This window comes from Schistocerca gregaria, chromosome 11, assembly GCF_023897955.1.
Source record: "Schistocerca gregaria isolate iqSchGreg1 chromosome 11, iqSchGreg1.2, whole genome shotgun sequence".
NCBI classification, from domain to species: domain Eukaryota; kingdom Metazoa; phylum Arthropoda; class Insecta; order Orthoptera; family Acrididae; genus Schistocerca; species Schistocerca gregaria.
In genome coordinates, this window is record NC_064930.1 from 74,092,972 (window position 1) to 74,113,030 (window position 20,059).

General features: G+C 46.8%; 1 protein-coding gene across 2 annotated transcripts in view; it reads right to left on the reverse strand.

Moving 5' to 3' along the window:
* The window catches only part of LOC126295334 (alpha-mannosidase 2), a 923,615-nt gene that overhangs the window by 674,769 nt on the left and 228,787 nt on the right, over positions 1–20,059 (reverse strand). For both annotated transcript variants that reach the window (XM_049987803.1, XM_049987802.1), the window contains one exon: positions 11,992–12,429. In XM_049987803.1, coding sequence (XP_049843760.1) covers positions 11,992–12,414 — 423 coding nt within the window. In that variant the 5' untranslated portion in view covers positions 12,415–12,429. The remainder of the gene's footprint in view (positions 1–11,991; positions 12,430–20,059) is intronic.

Consider the following 20,059-nt stretch of genomic DNA (forward strand, 5'->3'; position numbering starts at 1 on the left):
GAAACTTGCTGCTCCCTTTTGACACGGCCGTAGTTACGACAGCCTCTGAAAGACTACAATGGTGCAAATCTGCAACACACCATACATAGTTTTAACAATTTACAGAAGCACACAAACTATGCACCCCCAGTAGGAAGAATGGAAAAAACACTGACAATTAAAATATTAACCTTGCCACCAAAGATGATGCAACTTGATTTTAACTTCTAAGGAACGTGTTATGGCGATAGGGTGGCAACTTTATATACTGAAATGGCCATTTAAATAAAAGCCCATGAAATGCAATCTTATACAGAATTCTACAAGGTTGGCCAAACAATAGTTAAGATGCTCTACAGTACACAGATACCGCCTCTGAAGGTCATAGGCAATAATATTTCAGGTATTAGGCCATTACACTCCAAGCAATAAATTTGTTACCACACCAAATCCGACAAACTACTAACATACGGTACATTGATAGGGAGATTACCGAACAACCCGAACCGCAGGTTGCTCTAACCCGCCCCTACTCCACAAGGGGCGGACCACCCAATTCACAAATAACCACCTTCCCGCGGGTGGGCAAACGGAGAAGAATGGTGGGACGACGCCAAAACAAAGCGACTGGTGACCTCACCAAGATAACAAGTAGAATTTAACAAGTAAATGAAGAGCATATCACCAGTCTTTTAACTTCCAATAAACAACGATTTCTCGTCCTGGCGCAGCACCCGCAACGCTCTCTTGAACCGCCCGCTGCCAGCCGCTTCAACGGACGCAGGAAGGCGCGCCGACCTCCCGCCTCACGGCGTCGCAGCTCGCGCCGGCCAGACACAGGTCGTGGGTCGACTCCTGCTGCTGTCGTCCACTACCCCTCGCTATACGGCGCGGCCCTCTGGACTCACGTGGCGACCTCACACGCGCCGACGCTCCAGGCGGACAAGTCATCTCGTGTCTGAGTGCGCGACCGACCAACCCACCGATCCAACCGCCAGTGACCACTGCCCGAGCAAACTCGAGCAGACGGGCTGCCTAACGCGCAGACGCAGATGCAGGAACTCAGCTCCGACCGGGCGACCACTAGCTGAGTTCTCTTACTGGAGGAGTGGCAAGAGTAATTTTCTGGCTTAAAGTTTGATCCAAACGACAGACATACTCGTACTCCGACGACAGACAGACACTGACTGCCCCACACTGACTCGGCTGACCAACTGACCAGACTCCCCCCACTCCCACCCCCTAGCCAGCTCATAGCGCCCCTTAAATGCCCGTGAGCAGGCAACCTGCAACCTTTCCCCTTTCCCACCAGAGGGAGACACCAAAGCTGCGACCGCCACAGCGGCGCCACCGCCAGAAACGGAGGGCGACTGCTTCACACAACACACTGCGGCGCGCTCTTCAAAACAGCAATTTTTTTACCACGGCTCAGTACGATCGTCATTTCCATACATGATAAAAGCACGCCAAGTGAAATGTTGAAAGAACATCACAGAACGCGACATAAGGCCAGTAACTTTTCCGTTGAGATTCCTCTCAGAGTATGATGATACAGTAGCTCCATATTTAGCAATTGTATACAACCACTCGCTCACAGAAAGGTCCGTACCTAAAGACTGGAAAATTGCACAAGTCACACCGAAAACCAAAAAGTGAAGTGGGAGTAATCAGCTGAATTACAGGTCTGTATTTAAAAAATGTTCAAGTGTGTGAAATCTTATGGGAAAAACTACTAACGTCATCAGTCACTAAACTTACACACTACTTAACCTAAATTACCCTAAGGACAAACACACACACCCATGCCCGAGGGAGGACTCGAACCTCCGCCGGGACCAGCCGCACAGTCCATGACTGCAGCGCCCCAGACCGCTCGCCTAATCCCGCGCGGCACAGGCCAATATCAATAACGTCGGTTTGCAGTAGGATTTTGGAACATATACTGTATTCGAACATTATGAAGTGCCTACAAGAAAACGATTTATTGACAGATAGTCAGCACGGATTCAGAAAATATCGTTGTTGTGAAACACAACTAGCTCTTTATACTCATGAAGTAATGAGTGCTATCGACAGGGGATGTCAGATTCACTCCATATGTTTAGATTTCTCTTACTGGAGGAGTGGCAAGACTCTTATTTTGCCGGCTCTAAACGTTCATCCCCCAAAGAGAGACATTCGATGCACGAGCTGTTAAGCTCATTGTGCGATAATTCTCGCACTTGTCAGCTCTTACCGTCTTCGGAATTGTGTGGATGATGCTTTTCCGAAAGTCAGATGGTATGTCGGCAGACTCATATATTCTACACACCAACGTGAATAGTCGTTTTGTTGCCACTTCCCCTAATGATTTTAGAAATTCTGATTGAATGTTATCCATCCCTTCTGCCTTATTTGACCGTAGGTCCTCAAAAGCTCTTTTAAATTCCGATTGTAATACTGGATGCCCTATCTCTTCTAAGTCGACTCCTGTTTCTTCTTCTATCACATCAGACAAATCTTCACCCTCATACAGGCTTTCAGCGTATTCTTTCCACCTATCTGCTCTCTCCTCTGCATTTAACAGTGGAATTCCCGTTGCACTCTCAATGTTACCGCCGTTGCTTTTAATGTCACCATAGGTTGTTTTGACTTTCCTGTATGCTGAGTCTGTCCTTCCGACAATCATATCTTTTTCGATGTCTTCACATTTTTCCTGCAGCCATTTCGTCTTAGCTTCCCTGCACTTCCTATTTATTTCATTCCTCAGCGACTTGTATTTCTGTACTGCTGACTTCCCCGGAACATGTTTGTACTTCCTCCTTTCATCAATCAACTGAAGTATTTCTTCTGTTACCCATAGTTTCTTCGCAGCTACCTTCTCTGTACCTATGTTTTCCTTCCCAACTTCTGTGATGGCCCTATTTAGAGACGTCCATTCCTCTTCAACTGTGCTGCCTACTGCGGTATTCCGTATTGCTGTTTCTATAGTATTAGACAACTTCAAACGTATCTCGTCATTCCTTAGGATTTCCGTATCCCACTTCTTAGCGTATTGATTCTTCCTGACTAATCTCTCGAACTTCAGCCTACTCTTCACAGCGCCCCTTAAATGCACGTGAACAGGCCACCTGTTCCCCATTTCCCACCCAGAGGGAGACACCGAAGCTGCGATCGCCACAGCGGCGCCACCGCCAGAAACGGAGGGCGACAGCTTCACACCACGCGCTGCGGCGCGCTCTTCTAAAACAGCAATTTTTTTTTTTTACAACGGGTCATTACGATCGTGCAGTGTTGTTTCACACGAGGGCATCATTATGTTACGGGGAGCAGCAGCGGCGGTGGAGCGAGCTCGCAGCACGTCAAATAAAGAGGGGTTCGCGCTGCAGCGCAGTTACATCTGTCAGCAGGGGGGAAGCGCCCAATTACTGCACGTGACAGTGGCCGCGGATACGCGATGACGTATCTGCGCTCCGGACCGAAGCCCGGTCCTGTCGGATGCCAGCTCGCTAACTGCCGCCGAGCATCACGTCAAATGCAGCCGCTCCGGAGCACGCAGCCCCAGTAGACCGATACCGCTGCGCGGTCCAATGCAAAGTACGTGACGTGACGGACGAAAATGTTTTCTAAATTCTCTGACTTCGACAGTGCGTACGCGCGCGTGTGTGTGTGTGTGTGTGTGTGTGTGTGTGTGTGTATGGGGCAGAGAGCGGCAAAAAGACTGGCACTGGCTGAAACATACCACGTAGCACGCAAGTGCCGAAACTCAATACCGACTGACAAAACACATCGATATTGAGACACGTGGGTAACCGCTCAGTTGACGACAGATATTTCAAACATTATTTTACAACGTGAGTTTACGGACAGACACGGCACATTGGTCATCAGTAATCGCACAGGAACGGTGCGACAGTACAAACCCCCCCCCCCTTCCCCGTTTCGCTAGATAAATATTTCTAGTATGCAAGGATTGCTTTGTGGAGAGCGAGCGCGCTACATGGTGCGCCATTCGCGGAAAGCCCGCTCCACACGCAACGATCTGTCTGCGCAGACGCGGGCGCAGGTGTCCGTGCATGGAAGAGATCGCTGCAAATGCGGTGTGTTCGCACGACACAAACCCCCCAATCTGCTACTCGCGCGCCACCTGTCAGTGTAGAAAAGAAGTATCGGTGGCAAGCGACTACGCTCCCCGCAAACGTCAAAAATGTAATTCGGTTATTTTGAAATACAGAAATGGAGGCAGTTCTGTTGTGGTGCGTGCTCGCAACTTGTGTTGCAAAAAAAAAAAAAAAAAAAAAAAAAAAAAAAAAAAAATCAGACCAAGCGCAGGAAACAGAGAAAGCGGTGAAAATGAGGTAGACAGTGGCTGCTGAAGCGAAAGCAGTTTTCTCACGTACATTTACCGCGACAGTTGCAGGGCGAACCTGTTTTGTTTTGCATTACCTCGCGTTCCATTTCCTGGCACACTGACACTCCCGTTTCATCTTCAGTTGTGCTCCTGCTTCGTCTTGGCGTTTCTTGATCACTAAGAAAGCCAAGCAGATCAAAATACCATAACGTTGGCTCTTATACTTGATCTACTCCTACACCAGACCTCCTAGATTTCTGAACTTTGGATAACTCTTTTCGGTAAATAGTTCGCTGACAGACTTAATTTACTTAGCTTGCCTTCATGAACACATCCTTCAGGACAGCGTAAATAGCTTCACGAGTGTTGGGTATTATTTTACTCAACGCTTGTTTCGATATTGCAGTTGAAAATTCCAAATCGTTGTAGCTCCTTCCTGTTGCTAGGAATCAATGTAACCGCCAGCCGTTGGTGAGGAAAAATTGCCCTTCTCATACAAGTATTTTTTCTCATAATATGAGCGGTTACAGGCTTTAAGAGATAATTATAAGTTTCGACATCCACCCGCAAATAATTTCTCCAGTTCGCAACGAATTTATTTTTTTAATTACTGTTTCTCTGTTTGCCGAGGCGCCAACTGCTCGCAATTTTTCAATTAGATCATTGTGTCCTGCTGTCCTTTTGTCTCGGTCACTATATTCTGTACTTTTAATCTTCCACAAACACGGGTGGTTTCTATATATTCCAATGAATTCACTTACAAACTCTCGAGAACACCGACGAGTATCGACCATTTCAATGCCCTGTGCGCACAAATACAAACACTAGACTGAACAAACAGCTGTTTGGCGCCAGATTCGCGGCGCCCTCCTGTCCACGCGCTCCAGCTTGTCTGCGCAGATGTGGTTTGAACCCTCAGATTTCAGAGGCTTCGGTCAAACCTCCAACTCCAACTTCCACGTTTGCACACACCTCAGGTTGGTGCAAATCATCTGTCCACACGCGACGATCTGTCTGCGCAGCTCGGCAAGGGGGGTCAGTCGGAGTGAGGCTATATATTTCAATTTCTCGCGTCACCAGTTGCTGGTTTTGTCTCTCGTTCGCATTTGTTAGGCAGTTAGTGTCTGTCTGTCTGTCTGCCGTATGTTAATAGCTGCCTCGGTCACGTTCGTCGGATTCGGTGTTAACTAATTTATAAACTCCTGGAAATTGAAATAAGAACACCGTGAATTCATTGTCCCAGGAAGGGGAAACATTATTGACACATTCCTGGGGTCAGATACATCACATGATCACACTGACAGAACCACAGGCACATAGGCACAGGCAACAGCGCATGCACAATGTCGGCACTAGTACAGTGTATATCCACCTATCGCAGCAATGCAGGCTGCTATTCTCCCATGGAGACGATCGTAGAGATGCTGGATGTAGTCCTGTGGAACGGCTTGCCATGCCATTTCCACCTGGCGCCTCAGTTGGACCAGCGTTCGTGCTGGACGTGCAGACCGCGTGAGACGACGCATCCAGTCCCAAACATGCTCAATGGGGGACAGATCCGGACATCTTGCTGGCCAGGGTAGTTGACTTACACCTTCTAGAGCACGTTGGGTGGCACGGGATACATGCGGACGTGCATTGTCCTGTTGGAACAGCAAGTTCCCTTGCCGGTCTAGAAATGGTAGAACGATGGGTTCGATGACGGTTTGGATGTACCGTGCACTATTCAGTGTCCCCTCGACGATCACCAGAGGTGTACGGCCAGTGTAGGAGATCGCTCCCCACACCACGGTGCCGGGTGTTGGCCCTGTGTGCCTCGGTCGTATGCAGTCCTGATTGTGGTGCTCACCTGCACGGCGCCAAACACGCATACGACCATCACTGACACCAAGGCAGAAGCGACTCTCATCGCTGAAGACGACACGTCTCCATTCGTCCCTCCATTCACGCCTGTCGCGACACCACTGGAGGCGGGCTGCACGATGTTGGGGCGTGAGCGGAAGACGGCCTAACGGTGTGCGGGACCGTAGCCCAGCTTCATGGAGACGGTTGCGAATGGTCCTCGCCGATACCCCAGGAGCAACAGTGTCCCTAATTTGCTGGGAAGTGGCGGTGCGGTCCCCTACGGCACTGCGTAGGATCCTACGGTCTTGGCGTGCATCCGTGCGTCGCTGCGGTCCGCTCCCACTATACGCCCTCGCTCAAAGTCCGTCAACTGCACATACGGTTCACGTCCACGCTGTCGCGGCATGCTACCAGTGTTAAAGACTGTGATGGAGCTTCGTATGCCACGGCAAACTGGCTGACACTGACGACGGCGGTGCACATATGCTGCGCAGCTAGCGCCATTCGACGGCCTACACCGCGGTTCCTGGTGTGTCCGCTGTGCCGTGCGTGTGATCATTGCTTGTACAGCCCTCTCGCAGTGTCCGGAGCAAGTATGGTGGGTCTGACACACCGGTGTCAATGTGTTCTTTTTTCCATTTCCAGGAGTGTATTTCAATTTCTCGCGTCACCAGTTGCTGGTTTTGTCTCTCGTTCGCATTTGTTAGGCAGTTAGTGTCTGTCTGTCTGTCTGCCGTATGTTAATAGCTGCCTCGGTCACGTTCGTCGGATTCGGTGTTAACGAATTTATAGAATTACGGTGTAAAGGCCGAATTCCTAAAAAAAAGTTTTTATCTCGCCTATCATCTTGCGAGGCGGTACATGTGTAATACAGAGCATGTTGCACATTTTATGCAAGTCTGAATTTCATGGATTTTATTTAAATAGCCATGTTTATAAAGTTGCCATCCTTCCACCGTAAGAGTCCTTTTAAAAAGAAATTGCACTTTCGGTGGCAAATAATTTCTTAGTGCGAGTTATAATATTTCAGCTGCTCCACCAAATTATAACGTTTCAGCTCCCTCAACCAAATTAAAACGTTGCATTAGGAGGTGTCTGCTTCGTGCAAAAGGTCTTCAGTTCATATTGACGACAACAAGTAATTCTTCATTACAGACGTTTATTTACAAACAGAACTGACAGACTTCACAGACTCAACAACTGACTCTCCGAGCTAACCGCACTGCACATCCGAACTGAACTGGCAACTGACAACTCCTAGGTGTATTAATATCTTTCCAAACAATGAGAGTCTTTGACAATGTTTTGTTTACAATACGATAGCAATTCACGACTTAAAACTAAATTAGACATTACAGAACTTTAGCACAGATTAAAGTAAGTAAAAGGATCAGTACATATAAATTCTTACAAGCATAATTTCCAAATAGATTTTATAACATTTCTCTACCAGCTTCTGGATAACCTTCACCAGATTTGTACCGATGTTCCCAGAAATATCTTGACATTTGATTCTGGATATTTCTAGAGTGATTTAGAACAACTATTTATATGCAAAATGATTTAAATCGTGTTTCAAAACGTAAATAAATCTTTTTAGCAATATTTCTTGATACAAATCGTCTTTCGAAATCAGGTTATGAAACAGTTTTCACAAGTTTTCCTATTTTTTCGATCAATAATATAGAATTTCTCCATAGAAAGTTCCAGAAGTGTGCATTAAACGTTCATTTACAGACTTTCTCTTTAGCTGGTGAGTTTTTAAAAGTATCTTGTCCATATTATACGAAATAATTTAGCTCAAAACTGATAATTTATACAATTAATCAGAGCTACAGCAAACAGTGAGTCTTTCTTTTACAAAATGAAATATAATTACAAAATTGAATGAAAATAGGTTACTAACACTAATATATATTTCCATTAATTCTATTTTTCTTCTTTCTGTGCAAAATGTCCTAATATTGACACAGTACAATATTTAAACATCACCAAAGTTTCCCTTTACATTTTCCATATCTGTATCGACATCCCCTAAAAGTCTACAGTATAGAATACTTCAATATGTCCCAATATGTCCTGTAATGTTACAGAGTGTTTGTACCATTTCTATCCCTCTTACAGGGTGCATAGTTTGTGTGTTTGTGTGAGTTGTTAAAACTTTTACTTTAAGGTAATCTGGTGTGTTGCAGATTGGCACCAGTGTAGTCTTTGAGAGGCTCTTGTGAGCGGTCGTCACTGTGGCCGTGTCAAAAGGGAGCGGCAAGGTGCTCAGCCCGAAAGCTCATACTATTAAAAACAAATGTTATTTCCCCCTCCGTATAAATTGTAACTTGATATTTACAGGGTGCTGTTTCTGATTATAATTTTAAATCTGTTTAAAAAAAAGGACATCTGTTGGGAATGAAATTTCCATTTATTGAAAAACATTTTTAATTGGTTTCATCAGTTACCCTTTGGCAACTACTTCCGCGCTCACACAGTGTGACTAATGTGTGTTAATGTTCTAGATGAATCGCTAGTAAATAAAGTAAATTCTTAAGAAAAGATTTTGAAAGTGTAAATTCACGGTTCACCGTTGTGGAATGGTGCATAACGTTCCGTGTCGGTGATGACTGGAGACACGACACAGGTCAATCTGGCAGGTTCAGGCTCATCCATTACACTCGAGAATTTGTTCGGTAGTGCTGAACTCAAATGGTTCAAATGGCCCTGAGCACTATGGGACTAAACATCTGAGGTCATCAGTCCCCTAGAAATTAGAACTGCTTAAACCTAACTAACCTAAGGACATCACACACATCCATGCCCGAGGCAGGATTCGAACCTGCGACCGTACCGGTCGCGCGGTTCCGGACTGAAGCGCCTAGAACCGCGAGACCACCGCGGCCGGCTGCTCAACTCGCCCCATGCGATTATCACACCTTCGGTCCCTTACCAAACACTTTGATCGGTTGACGACTGCTGTCGGAAGAGCATGTGATTGCCTCAATCCTCAAGGCGATTTTGTCTGAATGGTATATGGATTCTGAACAGTACAGCTTCGAACAGCAACTTTTTGATCACCCCTTACATTACCGCGAACTGTGCAGTTTATGTCTGCGGCTATGCTTGGAACGATTTTCGATTCAAAGCTCGCTACTGTTGAATTCATGAAGGAGAAAGGAGTGCAGCAACGAATATCAGAACATCTGGAACGGAAAGCAGCTCTCGCTTTTCAACTGGACTTGACTGCACATTGGCCGCAGTAAGACAGTGCAAGCTGAAAAACTGCTTCTTTGAGATTTGATGAGGAGGCATTTAAAAAGAAAAACGTACTGCAGGAGGGGCAAATTCTCTCAAAAAATAAAAAAAAATCACTGTCCATTTCCCTAACGTGATTGGTGTTAAAGAAAACGTGAGGTTTGAAGAATTCATTGTGGCTTTCAGAAGGATAGGTAGCTCAGTTGGTAGAGCACTTGCCCGCGAAAGGCAAAGGTCCCGAGTTCGAGTCTCGGTCGGGCACACAGTTTTAATCTGCCAGGAAGTTTCATATCAGCGCACACTCCGCTGCAGAGTGAAAATCTCATTCTAGGTTTCTCAACGTTTACAGGACTCTGCCACAGTTACATTTGTTTCTGAGACTGTTTGCTGTTTTAGTTGAAAGCGCCCCCGTGCATGTACATACGTAACTGATTGGTGTCTAGGGTAATTCACCTTTTAAGGACAATTTTGTTTTTTATGCCCACGGTGTCTACATTGTTTTCCTCAGGTAGAATTTCCACGTCTCATTAGTGACGTTGCAAAGCTGCTCCTTAATGAAATTAGAATTATATTAATACCTTCAGCTGCTGACGGGCAGCTGGAAATGTGTGCCCCGACCGGGACTCGAACCCGGTACCTCCTGCTTACATGGCAGACGCTCTATCCATCTGAGCCACAGAGGACACAGAGGATAGCGCGACTGCAGGGGTTTACCTCTGGCGCGCTTCCCGCGAGACCCACTTTCTCACCTTGTATGTCCACAAACTGCATTCCTAGTGTCCCACCCCAACACACTCATTACACGTGGAAGACATTCTTACAAAGTCCCGTAAGAGTTCGGCGAATATGTGTGCACCCGCACAGAAGACGAAGGTCATGGCTGAGGAGAGGCACACATTTTTACCTGTTCCTGTTGATATATATCAACGACCGCCGGCAGCTGAAGGTATTAATGTAATTCTTATTTCGTTCTAGGCCGCTGCCGGTCATCAAAGGTGTCTGCTCTTTCTGTCCGAAAGAACAGACACCATATCCGTATAAATATATACGTCCTTGTGAGGTTGCACACCTGCTAAAATACTTTGATCAGCATATTTGCATAAAAACCTTCTTTCGATAGTAAAATTAAGTAAATGATGATTATGTAGCAACCCGAATGTGACAATGTGCGAAATTGTCTCCATCTGGCTGTATGCCGACAGTTTGCAGCAGATAAAAATTACGAATATATTCGGCCTATTGGATTTCGACCGACACCAGCAGCAGTGTCACGATACGATAAACCGCAATCGCCATAGCCTATAATCCGACCTCTATCAAAGTAGGAAAGGGGATGGTACACATTTCTCCTCCTTACACGAGGCATGACAACAATGTTTCACCAGGCAACGGCGGTCAACTGCTGTTTGTGTACGAGAAATCGGCTGGAAACTTTCCTCATATCAGCACGTTGTAGGTGTCGCCACCGGCGCCAACCTTGTATGAATGCTCTGGAAAGCTAATTGTTTGCATATCACAGCACCTTCTTCCTGTCGGTTAAATTTCGCGTCTGTAGCACGTGATCTTTGTGGTGTAGCAATTTTAATGGCCAGTAGTGTATGTCACGTGACGTCGGCAACGAGCAAAGACAACGATTAAATAAAGCAAAAAATGTGTTCAGCGCGACAGAATGTCAATCCCAAGGGCCCGGATTCGATTCCCAGCTGGGTCGGAGATTTTCTCCGCTCAGCGACTGGGTGTTGTTTTGTCATCATCATCAATTCATCTCCATCGGCGCGCAGGTCGCCAAAGTGGCGTCATATCGAGAGAGTTGCACCCGGCGAACGGCCTACCCGACGGGAGGCCCTCGTCACACATTTATTTACTCAGATGCCGTGGCGTGGCAGTAACAACCCGACCTGACCTAACCTAACCATATTTCTAACAAAGGAAAAGTGTCTATTACGAACTCACTTAGCAACCGGATGCGTCCTCTGGCGATTCTTTAGTAACACTGTTTCTAAATCCAAAGCTAAAACCTCTAAATATGTTTAAAATAACAAATTATAGGTGTACATGAACCACAGCTCACCGACACTTAAATCCAAAACCTCTCGGGACAATTATCGTAAAATCGGTGGGAGGACCGTTCGGTAACGAATCTCAGAAGCTTACTGAATTTCGGTAAAGAACCGAAAATGACGTCACTACCGAGACTAACCTACTACACCGATCGGTATGAACGATACAGGGTAGGGCCCCCGACTGCGGTTCGCGGGCCCAATTGTTGGACGTTTCTAGTTTAGGCGCACGTTCTGGGAAGTTATTCTTCTTGCTGCAGTTCTCATAGAGGAATGTAAATTGTGTGTTCATATCTGACTACTGTAATATGGAAATGTATGATCCTGTATTATATGTAACTTACACGATGCTAATCGTAGTGAATGTAATGAATATTATGAAGGATGCCTGGTTAGACGTGACAGGGCAGGAGCAGCGAATGGCCCTATTATTGGCGGCTTCAATAAAAAAATTACAATTTATGACCTTTTTTGCGTCGACGGCGGCGTGCTGAAGCGCGGAGGTGCAGAAGGGAAGAGGCGCGGGCGACTCACCTGGAACTCGAATTTGCGGAACTGCTCCGAGGTGTCGACGTCCGCGTCGGCGACGACGAGCGCGGGGCAGTTGTCGCGGCTGACGACGGCGTCGGGCAGGTCGTCCGCCTCCGGGGGCTGTGGCGCGGGGGGCGGCTCGCCTCCGCCGGCCCCCGGCGGCTGCGCCAGCACCTCGTTGTCCTCCTCCCGGTCGTCGCCCTGCTGCTGCAGCTGCTGCTGCGGCTGCGGCGGCTGCTGCTGCTGGGGCAGCGGTTCGCGCGGCCCGCCCTGCGCCGAGCTTCGGCCCGCGGCCGCCAGAGGCGCCGGCGCCGGGGACTCCCCCGCGGCGGCCATGTTGCGGTAGTAGAGGCACAGCAGCGCCACGGCCACGGCGGCGGCCAGCGCCGCGAAACGCACCGGCCGCCGGCGCAGCGCCTTCAGCATCGCGACCGCCACGCTCTGAAACACGCGCGCATTCCATGTAACGCACACTCCCCCACCAGCACGCCAGAACCTGCTTCTGCAACGAATACCGACACTATGGCGGCCGTGGCCGCCACGAACATAGCCACCGTCATCTCACTGGCTCACAGCATTATCCGTCAGTGGTAATTGCAAATGCTCGTAAAAATTCCGGAAAAAAAGTACTAGACATCTATAATTTTACTCTACATCATTATGATGTAATTTTAAAAAAAATACAAAAAACCTTGCCAGCGGTTACATTATTTTACTTCCGTCTTGCATAAAACAGTACCACGGATATACGGGGTGCTCCATTGATAGTGACAGCACCAAATATCTCACAAAATAAGCAGCAAACGAAAAAACTACAAAGAACGAACTTTTCTAGCTTGAAGGGGGAAACCAGATGGCGCTATGGTTGGCCCGGTAGATGGCGCTGCTATAGGTTAAATGGATATCAACTGCGTTTTTTTAATTAGGAACCCCCATTATTTATTACATATTCGTATATACGTAAAGAAATATGAATGTTGTAGGTGGACCACTTTTTTCGCTTTGTAACACATGGCGCTGTAATAGTCACAAACGTATAAGTACGTGCTACCACGTAACATTCCGCCAGTGCGAACGGTATTTGCTTCGTGATACATTACCGGTGTTAAAATGGACCGTTTACGAACTGCGGAAAAGGTAGATATCGTGTTGATGTATGGCTATTGTGATCAAAATGCCCAACGGGCGTGTGCTGTGTATGCTGCTCGGTATCCTGGACGACATCATCCAAGTGTCCGGACCGTTCGCCGGATAGTTACTTTATTTAAGGAACAAAGAAGTGTTCAGCCACAAGTGAGACGTCAACCACGACCTGAAACAAATGATTATGCCCAAGTAAGTGTTTTGGCTGCTGTCGCGGCTAATTCGTAGATCAGTAGGACAAATTGCGAGAAAATCGGGAATCTCAAAATCATCGGTTTTGAGAATGCTACATCAACATCGACTGCACACGTACCATATTTCTATGCACCAGGAATTGCATAGCGACGACTTTGAACGTCGTGTACAGTTCTGCCACTGGGCACAAGAGAAATTACGACACGATGACAGATTTTTTGTATGCGTTCTATTTAGCGACGAAGCATCATTCACCAACAAAAAAATGGCTCTGAGCACTATGGGACTTAACTTCTGAGGTCATCAGTCCCCCATAACTTAGAACTACATAACCTAACTAACCTAAGGACATCACACACATCCATGCCCGAGCCAAGATTCGAACCTACGACTGCAGCGGTTGTGCGGTTCCAGACTGTAGCGCTTAGAACTGCTCGGCCACTCCGGCCGGCCATTCATCAACAGCGGTAACGTAAACCGGCATGATGTGCACTATTGGGCAACGGAAAATCCACGATGGCTGCCACAAGTGGAACATCAGCGACCTTGCTGGGTTGATGTATGGTGCGGCATTAAGGGAGGAAGGATAATTGGCCCCCATTTTATCGGTGGCACTCTAAATGGTGCAATGTATGCTGATTTCCTGCGTGATAATCTACCGATGTGACTACAAGATGTTTCACTGCATGACAGAATGCCGATGTACTTCCAACGTGATGGATGCCCGGCACATAGCTCCGGTGCTGTTGAAGCGGAATTGAGTAGCATATTTCGTGACAGGTGGATTGGTCGTCGAAGCACTATACCGTGGCCCGCACGTTCACCGGATCTGACGTCCCCGGATTTCTTTCTGTGGCGAAAGTTGAAGGATATTTGCTATCGTGATCCGCCGACAACACCTGACAACATGCGTCAGCGCATTGTGTGCGAATATTACGGAAGGCGAACTTCTCGCTGATGAGAGGAATCTCGTTACACGTATTGCCAAATGCATAGAGGGTGACGGAAATCATTGAGCATTTATTGCATTAATATGGTATTTACAGGTAATCACGATGTAACAGCATGTGTTGTGAGAAATGATAAGTTCACAAAGGTACATGTATCATATTGGAACAACCGAAAAAAATGTTCACACGTAACTACTTTCTGTATTTTAATTTAAAAAACCTACCTGTTACCAAGTGTTCGTCTAAAATTGTGAGCCATATGTTTGTCACTACTACAGCGCCATCTATCACAAAGTTAAAAAGTGGTCCAACTAAACGTTCATATTTTTTTTACTTACTACACGAATATGTAAAAAAATGGGGGTTCCTATTTTGAAAAAAACGCAGTTGATATCTGTTTGACCTATGGCAGCGCCATCTACCGGGCCAACCATAGCGCCATCTGGTTTCCCCCTTGAAGCTTTACATGTTTCGTTCTTTTTATTTTTATTTTTTTTTGTTTGGCGCTTATTTCGTGAGATATTTGGCCCGGTTACCATCAATTGGACATCCTGTATTTGCACTGAAAGTAATCTATGTACAATCTCAGGTTTAATAGCTGCATGTGATACATATTTGATCGTGAAAACATAAAAGTACTGCGAGATAAAAAATAATATGCTGTAGGAGGTGTGAAACTGTTCCACCGTTGTAAGGAAAATCTTTGCCTGTCATGAATACGCGTTCTGTTGGATCCTGTACAAACTTCCGGCGTGAGGGTAGCGGAGGCTGTGTGGCGTGGACTGGGTGGTTTTTTAGGTTAGAAGGCCTAGGGAAAGTGCGGGATGGGCTGCAATGTCAAAGGGTGCTTGGCAATTACAGGACGTGCTTGGATCAAGAAACAGTCGGAATTGTAGTTGTAAATTGTTGTAGTTGCGCTGGAAAAGTCCCTGAGCTTCAAGCGCTAATAGAAAGCACAGAAGCTGATATCGTTATAGGTACAGAAAGCTGGCTAAAGCCTGAAATAAGTTCTGCAGAAATTTTTACGAAGTCTCAGACGGTGTTCAGGAAAGATAGATTAGGCAGAATTGGTGGTGGAGTGTTTGTGTCTGTCAGTAGTGGTTTATCTTGTAGTGAAGTCGAAGTAGATAGTCCGTGCGAATTGGTATGGGTGGAGGTTGTACTTAACAGCCGAATTAAGTTAATAATTGGCTCCTTCTACCGACTCCCAGACTCCGATGATACAGTTGCGGAACAGTTCAGAGAAAGTTTGAGTCTCGTAGCAAATAAATACCCCACTCATACGGTTATAGTTGGTGGGGACTTCAATCTACCCTCGGTATGTTGGCAAAAATACTTGTTCAAAACCGGTGGTAGGCAGAAAACGTCTTTCGAGATTGTTCTAAATGCTTTCTCCGAAAATTATTTCGAGCAGTTGACCTCTTGGCCACAAACAATCCAGAGCTGATAGAGAGCATCATGACTGATACAGGGATTAGTGATCACAAGGTCATTGTAGCTAGGCTCAATACCATTTCTTCCAAATCCATCAGAAACAAACGCAAAATAATTTTATTTAAAAAAGCGGATAAAGTGCCACTAGAAGCCTTCCTGAAAGACAATTTCCATTCCTTCCGAACTGACTATGCGAATGTAGACGAGATGTGGCTCAAATTCAAAGATATAGTAGCAACAGCAATTGAGATATTCATACCTCATAAATTGGTAAGAGATGGAACGGATCCCCCGTGGTACACAAAAAAGGTCCGAACGCTGTTGCAGAGGCAACGGAAAAAGCATGCGAAGTTCAGAAGAACGCGAAATCCCGAAGATGGGCTAAAATTTACAGACGCGCGAAATTTGGCACGTACTTCGATGCGAGATGCCTTTAATAGGTTCCACAACGAAACATTGTCTCGAAATTTGGTAGAAAATCCGAAGAAATTCTGGTCGTATGTAAAGTACACAAGCGGCAAGACGCAGTCAATACCTTCGCTGCGCAGTGCCGATGGTACTGTCACCGACGACGGTGCCGCTAAAGCGGAGTTATTGAACGCAGTTTTCCGAAATTCCTTCACCAGGGAAGACGAATGGAATATTCCAGAATTTGAAACACGAACATCTGCTAGCATGAGTTTCTTAGAAGCAGATACCTTAGGGGTTGCGAAGCAACTCAAATCGCTTGATACGGGCAAGTCTTCAGGTCCAGATTGTATACCGGTTAGGTTCCTTTCAGATTACGCTGATACAATAGCTCCATACTTAGCACTCATATACAACCGCTCGCTCACCGATAGATCTGTACCTACAGATTGGAAAATTGCGCAGGTCGCACAAGTGTTTAAGAAGGGTAGTAGGAGTAATCCATCGAACTACAGACCTATATCATTGACGTCGGTTTGCAGTAGGCTTTTGGAGCATATACTGTATTCAAACATTATGAAACACCTCGAAGGGAACGATCTATTGACACGTAATCAGCATGGTTTCAGAAAACATCGCTCTTGTGCAACGCAGCTAGCTCTTTATTCGCACGAAGTAATGGCCGCTATCGACAGGGGATCTCAAGTTGATTCCGTATTTCTAGATTTCTGGAAAGCTTTCGACACCGTTCCTCACAAGCGACTTCTAATCAAGCTGCGGTACTATGGGGTATCGTCTCAGTTGTGCGACTGGATTCGTGATTTCCTGTTTCCGAAGATGATTTCATCCCCATTATCAACTCCGACACGAGATGGTTCATGCAAGACTGAGCTCGAGCCTACCGAAGCAGGGTACCCCGAGGCCACTGGCGTCGGTCTATATAAAATAGGATGTTTCAAAAATGACCGGTATATTTGAAACGGCAATACAAACTAAACGAGCAGCGACATAAATACATCGTTTGTTGCAATATGCTTGGGACAACAGTACATTTTCAGGCAGACAAACTTTCGAAATTACAGTAGTTACAATTTTCAACAACAGATGGCGCTGCAAGTGATGTGAAAGATATAGAAGACAACGCAGTCTGTGGGTGCGCCATTCTGTACGTCGTCTTTCTGCTGTAAGTGTGTCCTGTTCACAACGTGCAAGTGTGCTGTGGACAACATGGTTTATTCCTTAGAACAGAGGATTTTTCTGGTGTTGGAATTCCACCGCCTAGAACACAGTGTTGTTGCAACAAGACCAAGTTTTCAATGGAGGTTTAATGTAACCAAAGGACCGAAAAGCGATACAATAAAGGATCTATTTGAAAAATTTCAACGGACTGGGAACGTGACGGATGAATGTGCCGGAAAGGTAGGGCGACCGCGTACGTCAGCCACAGAGGGCAATGCGCAGCTAGTGCAGCAGGTGATCCGACAGCGGCCTCGGGTTTCCGTTCGCCATGTTGCAGCTGCGGTCCAAATGACGCCAACGTCCACGTATCGTCTCATTCGCCAGAGTTTACACCTCTATCCGTACAAAATTCAAACGCAGCAACCCCTCAGCGCCGCTACCATTGGTGCACGAGAGACATTCGCTAACGATATAGTGCACAGGATTGATGACGGCGATATGCATGTGGGCAGCATTTGATTTGCCGATGAAGCTTATTTTTACCTGGACGGCTTCGTCAATAAACAGAACTGGCGCATATGGGGAACCGAAAAGCCCCATGTTGCAGTCCCATCGTCCCTGCATCCTCAGAAAGTACTGGTCTGGGCCGCCATTTCTCCCAAAGGAATCATTGGCCCATTTTTCAGATCCGAAACGATTACTGCATCACGCTATCTGGACATTCTTCGTGAATTTGTGGCGGTACAAACTGCCTTAGACGACACTGCGAACACCTCGTGGTTTATGCAAGATGGTGCCCGGCCACATCGCACGACCGACGTCTTTAATTTCCTGAATGAATATTTCGATGATCGTGTGATTGCTTTGGGCTATCTGAAACATACAGGAGGCGGCGTGGATTGGCCTCCCTATTCGCCAGACATGAACCCCTGTGACTTCTTTCTGTGGGGACACTTGAAAGACCAGGTGTCCCGCCAGAATCCAGAAACAATTGAACAGCTGAAGCAGTACATCTCATCTGCATGTGAAGCCATTCCGCCAGACACGTTGTCAAAGGTTTCGGGTAATTTCATTCAGAGACTACGCCATATTATTGCTACGCATGGTGGATATGTGGAAAATATCGTACTATAGAGATTCCCAGACGGCAGCGCCATCTGTTGTTCACAACTGTAACTACTGTAATTTCGAAAGTTTGTCTGCCTGAAAATGTAATGTTGTCCCAAGCATATTGCAACAAATTTCTATCGCTGCTCCTTTAGTTTTTATTGCCGTTTCAAATATACCGGTCATTTTTGAAATACCCTGTATGAATAAAAATGGTTCAAATGGCTCTGAGCACTATGGCACTTAACATCTGAGGTCATCAGTGCCCTAGAACCTATAACTACGTAAACCTAACTAACCTAAGGACATCACACACACCCGTGCCCGAGGCAGGATTCGAACCGGCGACCGTAGCGGTCACGCGGTTCGAGACACCATTACAGTCGTACACGGGAATCACCATAACTTTCACCATGCTGGGGCTCTGACGCACTTTCGACTTCCGCGGCGACCCATAATGACGCCATTCGTTGGATTGGTGTTTCAGTTTTGGCTTCGCGGCATTCGCTTCAGAACTGATGCACAGTTTCCACAGGCAGTAGACCGCTCCATTGGTACCGTCAACAGAACAGGCTCTGCTAACGGTACACTACGCCTTCCACATCGCTCGCAACGGGTTCTGCACACCGCTGGTGACTACTTTGAAGGACAGTAACAGGTGCAAACATGTAACTCTTTTCCATCCGTTGTGAATAAATAGTTGCCCCTATTTAAGTTCCAATCCTCGCACAATTCCAATACAAGTGAAGTAATACAGTTGACGCTTCTATTCAGGTCGCTGGTATTCAAGTTTCTCATCGGCCGGTCGACCACGGCGCTTATGTCCTCCTCGCACAGAGGCCGCTGCTGGCCCGTTGTCGCCCTGGAGAACGGTCGGTCAGCGTTCTATTGGCTGACTTCTACACAGCTCTCTCTGCTCTCTCGCTCCCGGCTGGCGTGCCCGCGCTTACGCCGGAACATGCCGTGTTCACTGCTCCAGTTTACGAACGTAGCTGAACTGAAGGTAGGCACTGCGCGACGCACGCTGAACGCGATCCCCGAAATACTTGCACCTGTTGTGAAATGTGCTGTTACTTGATTTTAACTTGTGTCAGAAAACGGCACACAGTTTTAATCTGCCAGGAAGTTTCATATCAGCGCACACTCCGCTGCAGAGTGAAAATCTCATTCTGGAAACATCCCCCAGGCTGTGGCTAAGCCATGTCTCCGCAATATCCTTTCTTTCAGGAGTGCTAGTTCCGCAAGGTTCGCAGGAGGGCTTCTGTGAAGTTTGGCAGGTAGGAGACGAGGTACTGGCAGAAGTAAAGCTGTGAGGACGGGGCGTGAGTCGTGCTTGGGTAGCTCAGTTGGTAGAGCACTTGCCCGTGAAAGGCAAAGGTCCTGAGTTCGAGTCTCGGTTCGGCACACAGTTTTAATCTACCAGAAAGTTTCATATCAGCGCACACTCCGCTGCAGAGTGAAAATCTTATTCTGGAAACATCCCTCAGGCTGTGGCTAAGCCATGTCTCCGCAGTATCCTTTCTTTCAGGAGTGCTAGTTCTGCAAGGTTCGCAGGAGAGCTTCTGTAAAGTTTGGAAGGTAGGAGACGAGGTACTGGCAGAAGTACAGCTGTGAGGACGGGGCGTGAGTCGTGCTTGGGTAGCTCAGATGATAGA